At 49.7% G+C, this 7,946-nt stretch overlaps 1 protein-coding gene across 4 annotated transcripts in view; it reads left to right on the forward strand.

The window, feature by feature from the left end:
- The window catches only part of AHCYL1 (adenosylhomocysteinase like 1), a 49,544-nt gene that overhangs the window by 17,542 nt on the left and 24,056 nt on the right, over window positions 1-7,946 (forward strand). For 3 of the 4 annotated variants that reach the window (XM_019513877.1, XM_019513876.1, XM_019513873.1), the window contains exon 2: window positions 6,349-6,460. In XM_019513877.1, the coding sequence (XP_019369422.1) occupies window positions 6,349-6,460 (112 nt within the window). The remainder of the gene's footprint in view (window positions 1-6,348; window positions 6,461-7,946) is intronic. The other variant, XM_019513874.1, reaches the window with a different exon arrangement.

A 7,946-nucleotide genomic window follows, 5' to 3' on the forward strand; every position in this document is an offset into this window, starting at 1 on the left:
TGGGGACTGTCAGGGTGGGGGGAGCAGCGTGTGTGTGTGTGTAGGGGATGGGGGGGGGACGGGACGGGACAGGTGCCTGCTGGCACTGGGGGAAGGTGGCCAGATGGCCAGGCACCGAGGCTGCAGCAGGGCAGGGGCAGGGGACTGGGTTGGGCACTGGCCATTGACCTTTGCAAATGGGTCCTGGTACGACAGAGGTTGAAAACCGCTGCTCTAGATTGTGTTGCTGGAAGAATGGGTTCTGTATGTGGCATGAGTCACTGTTCAATTAGTGCAGTCATGTGAAACTGCTAGGGGAGCTTACCAGTCCAGGTATAGAAGTTACTTGCATTGCCTTTGCCATATTTATTAAAGACTAATGACATATTACTCACTATGGGTGTGTCACCGATTGCAGTGCTGGGTGAATGACCCCCAGGCTGTGGGCCATCCATGCAGGGGAAGCTATGTATTAAGTGCTCATTTGAGCTGGCTCTATATGAGGGCTAGAGCACAGCTGATTTGGATTTTCTTTAATGGCTGGGTGGGTCACCTTGACTTTGCAGTCCTTCTTAGGATACAGTTCTGCATCAGCAGAGGTCACAATGTCTTTGACTTCTCTCCTACCACTGCATGAGCAAGCTAAATGCCACACACGTTGTTTGACGTACAAGTAGGTAGCTGTTACTGGGAAGCAGTGGGACGGCTTGAAATTACAGTGGGTCACACTAATTCTCTCGGAGATTATATCCCATTCATGTGACAAGCATAACTGAAGTGAAAGGCTCCGCTTCTGCATTTGAATCTGCCGGTGGTGGTTGCGGGCCCAGGAACGTTGGACTTCTGAATGCCTCGTGGGAACCATGGTTAGTACAGCACAAAGTCCCAAGTACATCTTGTTTCAACCTTAGCCATTCCAAACACCGCCAGAAATAATGACCCAATGAGGGTATTATCCAGTGGGCTACACAACTGGACTGTAATCGGAAGTGTAGGTGCTAGCTCTGATTCTGCCACTGACTTGTTGAGGAACTTCCCCTCTCCCTGCCTCAGTTTCTCTCTTGCAATGTGAAGGCAGCCCTAACCTTCGTTTGTCAAGAGCTGCCTGGGCCCTCCTTGTAGGAAGGTCTGTGCAAAAGCGAGGTACTGGGCTGCTTTGCGTACTTATGCATCGAAGCGCTGGGATCAAAAATATTTTTCTTTGCTATGAAATGATTTGCTCCACCCAGGTGGAAAAGCCACTTCCAGCAGGGTGAAGTTTTTGGCTCCGAGTAAAACATGACTTTTTAATGATTGCTTTTGGCCTTGGATTCTCAGCGCTGGTCACCCTAGTGATAAGGTGAATAGCTCTTGTTCCCAACCTTTCCTGGGAAAAGCTAGACTAGCTGGCTGCGAGCTGTGTTAGGTAACCTAGCCCATCCAAGGGAAACTGTCTGGGTGGTTGCATTCCACAGCCGTGCAGGGCAGGGAGGGACCCTGCAGTCAGTATGTAATTGGAGTTTGAGGGATTACAACAAGGATTTTCCCCTTAATGCCAGCTAGAGAGCCCAGCACATCAACAAAGTTGAATGGATGGTATTAAGTGGAGGACATCACTGAGCATGCAGTTAGATTGGTCCCTTGCCCTGGTTTGGGTAAACTGTTTTTCCCCTCCCTTCTTAGCTAGTCTAGATATCCTGTTAGTTTGTTGCAGGCTGGGTTTGAAGGAGGTTTAATGCTGGAATCATTCATTTGATTAGTAAGCTGCTTGCAGGGTTTGATAATATTTTTAGACAGGGCAGATTTTGCTAAGCTGCAGAGTTCAGATGAGCTGCGTTAAAGCTGGCGCAGGGATTACTGTGGTTAATTCAGCACTTGGTTTCTTTAGCAACCAATTTTGCCTGGATCCAAACTCCCCTTTATAGAACTGAAAAAAATTCTTGATGCAAGTGTCACATTTATTCTCTGAGGGGTTTGTGTCTTGGCATTTGCGCAGGACCCAGCTGAAAGAGTTGCTGGTGAGGGCAGTGCAAGGAATGACCAGAGGGAGGTCATCATCCAGGTAGTGGTGGCATTGAAAAGGATTTGGGTGAGTTAGTGAGAGTCCATCCCCTGCCACCAGTTGACTCCAGAGCAAGTTTTCATCAAGAGACCGTTTGTTCAGAAGAAGGTTTGATTTAAAATAGTCTTGGAGTAGGAGGCTTTGCCCTGGCTGCGTGTGTTCCCATGCCACAGTTCCAGCGAGCTCAGAGGATATTTGGGCAAACACTTTGGGACACCGTGGTCAAGGACCAGCTAGGCCATGACCAGTGAAATAAAGCAGTTGCCTATCCTTTCCACAGAGTTCGCGTTTTTATTTTCTCCTCCGTGTTTCCAGCCCTGAAAGCCTCCCCCACCTTTAACTTGCTCTAAGAAAATTCCTAAGCTAACATTTGAAATTTGTTTTAATAGCATTGGGTGCCATGTACACACCCTCCTCCTTTGAACATGGGAGGAAGTGGGGACCTGGAATTTCTAAAGCTGCTAATCTTTTCTCGAGAAGATACGTCAACAGTGCTTTATGTGAATACCACTCTGGTCACCTGCCAATCTTCCTTGAAGAAGGTGTGGGGTTTTCTTGAGGTGATTGGAGGAAGATTGTTACAGGCAACAGGCCACGAACAGAGTCCAGAAATTGTTTTTGGGCTGGAGATTGAGTGTATGCATCAGCATCTGATTGTCAGTGTGCCAGCGGGCCTGACCTGGACCCGGAGTAAACTGATTCTGCCTGCTCGTTATCTTTCAGTAACCATATACTATAGGACTTTGTAGTTTGCCGTAGCCTCTTGATGGTTTTTCCACCTACATAAAAGTGTAAAACAGTTGCAAAACCATACCTGTGAATTGTATGTAACCACTTGAGTAAACCAGATTCATTTTGCTGCAATACATATCACATGGTGTGCCCGGAAATCTTTTCTGGAAACCAGATACCAAGCTATAACAAAGCTGATAAGGAAGAGCAGACAGAAGAAAGAGCTACTCCTGCAATCACATCTTTAAAGCAGGCTCGGTTGGCCAGCTGGCCCTGGCACTTCAAGCAGACATGTACTTCACGTGAATATAAGCCCTGTCCACCAACACTGAAGCTGGGACTATGTTAGGAAAAACAATTGCTGTGCTTAATATGCTTGTGTTTGTCACAGCTCCTGAGTGCATGTGTGCAGTGTAGGTTAAAAACTTGCAGGGACAACTGTAGACCTGATGGTTAGGGGGGCGGCAGAAGTGGCAGATGAGATGTGCTAATTTTTTCTGCACGACTGACCTCGGAGATTGATCTAGACTAAGGCACTTGTGTGGTTACCCTTAGTGTAATGTATGTAAACTTACTGGTACTTGGCCTTTTGTGCCTTTTTCTTGTTTTTAAATCGGGGGCGATAGCAAATCCCAGTTGCACACGGGCTGTGGGACAAACTGATTGAAAACTGGTGATTTATACACTATGGTCATGGGAACCAGGGATGGTGCACACTTCTGACCTGTGTTCATGACTGGTAAGAAAGGGCATTATCAGTGCTGTACAGATAAGGGCTGTGAGACAAGGCTGAAGGTCTCATCTCAAGGTCATTCAGGTGACAGAGACCAGAGATGTGGGCCAGGTTTCCCAAGTTTCAGGTTAGTCCATAACTGCTGGACCATCCTTCTCTTGAACAATAGGTTCCAGCCTTTAAGTTCCCTTTAGGGGCGATGGAGAGGATTAGTCACAAATGACCTAGAGAGTATTTCAGCCATTTGGATCACACTGGGGTTCTCAGCAGCTCTTGATACCACCCAACGATGGGTCATTGCTTCAGTGAATGAGGCATGTTGTTAATGTCTATGGAAAACCTCCAGTCATGCCTGCAGTACAGGAGCTGGTTGGCTTGAAACAATTGTCGTCACTAAGGGATTTGAAACCCAGACTCCCTCAGAGGGCAATTCCGTCTTGCTGGAGATGAGGGCTCTTAAAGCAGTTCTCTCTTGAGTGTCAGCGATATGTGCCAGGTGCTTTGTTGCCAGCTTTGTGGACCTCAGCAACTTTGGTCTTTTGTTTTTAGAGCCAGCTTGGGTGGTATTGCCAGCAAATGTATCAGAAGATCTGCCTTTCTCTGAAGCTGGGAAGAACAAACCTGGCTGGGGGATTTCATCCTCACTATGATAGTCCTACTTGTAAAAGGATCTCACGTGGCCATGATGCCCCTGGAGCCCCCTCAGTCCTTGTCAACTTCACTTTTCGGGGCAATCCCCCGTCCTCTCGCCTGCCATGTCTTGATGTATTTATCAATCCTGAGGTCAGGTGCCTCCATTCTCTGCCTTAAGGACTAGTTGTATGGGCTCCATCCTCCTCAGTCTCCACACCCATGCCTTGCAGATGTCACACATGGTAATCAAGTCATAACTACAGCAATGGACTCCAGGCTCTGTTTTTCCTTTTACCAGCTCCCCTCTGGGCTATGGGCACTCTGGTCCCCTTGGTCTTTAGCAGTGGCCCTCCTGGCCTTCAGCCCTTAGACCCTGGACCCACTCCTAGGCTAGTTAAAGCCCTTGTGGTCTCCAGCCCCACCAGTCTCTGGCTATGGCCCTTCTTGGCCTTTGGTCCTTCCTGAGCTCTAGCTCCACTTTTAGGCCAGTGGGACCTATGGGCACCCTGGCCGTACCTGCTCCCTGGGCCCTCTGTTCTCTCTCTGGGCCTTCTGGCCCCTTGCTCCCTGGGCCAGCTGGGACCTCTTTACCTCCCCTTAGTCCCTGCCACAAACCACGAGAGTTGCTTACCACAGCTCAGATGTTAATCGGGAGCCCTGCTGAATCATTTAGCCACAAACTTTTCAACAGCAGCATGCACCATTGCTGCTATTGTCAGTAGTTTCTAGGCTCTTGATATTCCTACACCATGCACATCATGGGGATATCTGAACTCTTGAGATGTCTATCTGCCATCCCCAGGCTAAGATGGTTGTAAACTCAGTTTAGCAGTATTTCCTGGGATTTTTTCCACTGGTGGCGGCAACGCAGCTGCCCACTAGCCTGAACAGCCATGATAGCATAATAGCCATCCAGCATGGGGACTCAGTGGTGCACAGACTTGTTCTGGGTTGAGTCACCTTGGATGAAGTACTCCTTCAACTTTTGATTTCTTCAGAGCTCTCTCCTGACTGGACTCTGCCCTGGGTTGCTGGGCTCGCGTTTTAACTCGGTACTGGGGATCTTAAATGGTGTGATTAAATCCTGTGCTGCAAAGATGAAAACAAAACCAGAGCAGCTTTTTGCTGGTTGGGTGCTTTATCTTTTATGTGCGACTGCTTTGTAACATGTAGAAGCGGAAAATTGGCTTTAAAGTTGCAGTAAATAGTAGCTTTATTTTCCATTTTAAGATGGTTTTCAAACACTTCCCCAAAGCTGCATTGGTTTCCATTTCATGCCTCTCGTGCCCCTTACACAGAGATGATAAGGGTGTTCTCCAGCTGATTATGCAGTGGGTCCATAAGAATGAAAAAGTTTGGGACTCTACTTCTGACTTTTCTCCCTTCAGCCTTACCCCTTGGATTTATAAAACTGCAGTGGTAAGCAATAGAGTCCTGAGCTGCATCTCGCTGCTAGGTGCGGTGGAAAGAGAGACTGGAGGAGAGAGCTTGTGTTATAGGTGAAACATCTGCAGTAGCAGAAGGGACTGGAAATGAGCGCAGCGGCAACCGCGTTTTGATGAGATGTTTTGTTTTCCACCTCCTGCTTTCATGACGGGGGTCCTCCTTAGAAATAATTTTTAGCTCCCGGGGGACTTTGCGGCTGGGGTGAAGGCTTTTCTGAGGCATGAACGATACTATTGCACGTGGTGTTGTCTTTTCACCTGCATCTGGTTTGCTTTCACACCTTCACTTGTTACCCAACCAAGGCAAATCAGCTCACAGGGTGAAGTTTCTGTTCCCATGACCAGCTTCCTTGAGTGTCACGCTTGCTGCCTTTGTCGCCCTGTGGCTTGGCTTTAGGGGTGATTGCCCCAGGTCCCATGTTTTAAGGGTTGCTCCAAGATTCGTCCTGGGAACAGCTGGGGAGGCGGGGTAGGATTAAAAGTGTTTCATGGGAGCAGGCTGAGGGCTTGTTCACCGCTTGCCATCCCGGGTTAAATCTGCATTCATCTTCTTATTGAAGAAATAACCAAAGGGAAAAGAAACATTGAGCAAAGGAGCCAGGGGCTGGAATTGTAACTCTGGCTCCTTGTGAAGCCTGGTTGTAAGTTCCATTAACGACCTAGCAGGGGACTGTTCAGCAATGTAACTCCCGCTACTACAGCAGGGGCCCCGTGATGGAGCAGAAGGGATGATGGTCTTTCCAGTGAATGTGTGCCGGTAACTCTTCTTGCTTTGTATCTTTCAGCAAATCCAGTTTGCAGATGACATGCAGGAATTCACCAAGTTTCCAACCAAGTCTGGCCGCAGGTCCCTGTCCCGCTCCATCTCTCAGTCTTCCACAGACAGCTACAGCTCTGGTACGGGTGGTGGGGCTCCTCTCCTCCGAATCCCCACTTGGTCTCTTGTTAATCATTTGTGACTTGTTCCTCTGATTAATCGGTTTCTCAGCTGATGGGAAGATAGAGGTTTCTTCCGCATCACCCTTAAATACACCCCGGGGAATTATGTAGAAAAAATTCAAAATTACGCACAATTATTTACTTTTATTATTATTATTTTTTTTATATTTCGTCTTATAGCCTTAATATCTGTGCGAAAAACCCCATCTGGGTGGGTGTGGGGTTTGTGGGTGGGTGTGGGCCCCCCACCACACATCCGTTCGTCTGTCCCCCATGGTGCCAGCAGCATCAGCAGGCATTGTCCCTTAGGGTACTCATGACTGCAGCAGGCAGAGCCCCTCGGCAGTGCATGACTCTGGCTGAGTCCTGGGAGTTGCATGTGGAGGCATGGAGCCGGCCTGGGATAACCTGCTGGCGCATACCTTCAAACCAGACTGGGCTGGCTTCATGCCAGCCCATGAGGCTCCTGGCACTGGAGGAGGGAGCCACACACCATCAGGCCAGGCAGGCTGCATGCCTCCACATGTGGCTTCCCACTGGAGTGCTGGAAGCTCCATGTGGAGGCACTGAGCTGGCCGGCCCAGCCCAATGGCACGTGGCTCCTGCCTGTAGTGCCGTGAGCCCCATGTGCTGGCACAGAGTCAGTTCAGTCCAGCTCGAAGGCATGTGTCAGTGGGCTGGGCCAGGCAGGCTTCATGCCACCATGTGCAGCCTCTGGGACTCAGCTGGAGTTGCCTGCTGCTGGCGGTGGGAGCAGGGTCTGTGCACCATGGGGGATGAGGGGAGATAGTGTGGCAGGGGGGCCCCACACACCCCCATGCCCACCCACAAAACCCGTGCCCATCCCCACCTCCTGCAGGCAGGAGCTCTCCTCCCCACTCACCGGCCATCCAGTTGTGTGCTATGCACTCGGCGCCTCCACATGGGGCTCCTGGCTGCAGTGTCGGGAGCCCCGCAGAGGTGGTGGCATAAAGGTGGAGGTGTAGGGGGTTAAAGTATGCAGAGTTATGCATGGTCATACGTTTTATGTGCAAAATTGCACAGGCACATAATTGCATAATTCATAGTTAGTAGGGTTGGAAGGGACCTGAGCAGATCATCAAGTCCGACCCCCCGCCATGGCAGGAAAGAGTACTGGGGTCAAACGACCCCAGGAAGGTGTTCATCCAGCCTCCTCTTGAAGACCCCTAGGGTAGGAGCCGGCACCACTTCTCTTGGAAGTTGGTTCCTGATCCTAGCTGCCCTGACTGTGAAGTAGCGCCTCCTGATGTCTAGTCTGAATCTACCCTCTGCCAGCTTGTGACCATTATTTCTAGTCACTCCTGGAAGTGCTCGGGGGAACAATGACTTCCCCAATGCCTGCTGGTCCCCTCGGACTAGTTTGTAACAGGCCACTAGATCCCCCCTCAGCCTTCTCTTGTGGAGGCTAAACAGGTTCAGGTCC

Source organism: Gavialis gangeticus, unplaced genomic scaffold (genome assembly GCF_001723915.1).
Source record: "Gavialis gangeticus isolate Ggan-Ray unplaced genomic scaffold, GavGan_comp1, whole genome shotgun sequence".
NCBI classification, from domain to species: Eukaryota; Metazoa; Chordata; order Crocodylia; family Gavialidae; genus Gavialis; species Gavialis gangeticus.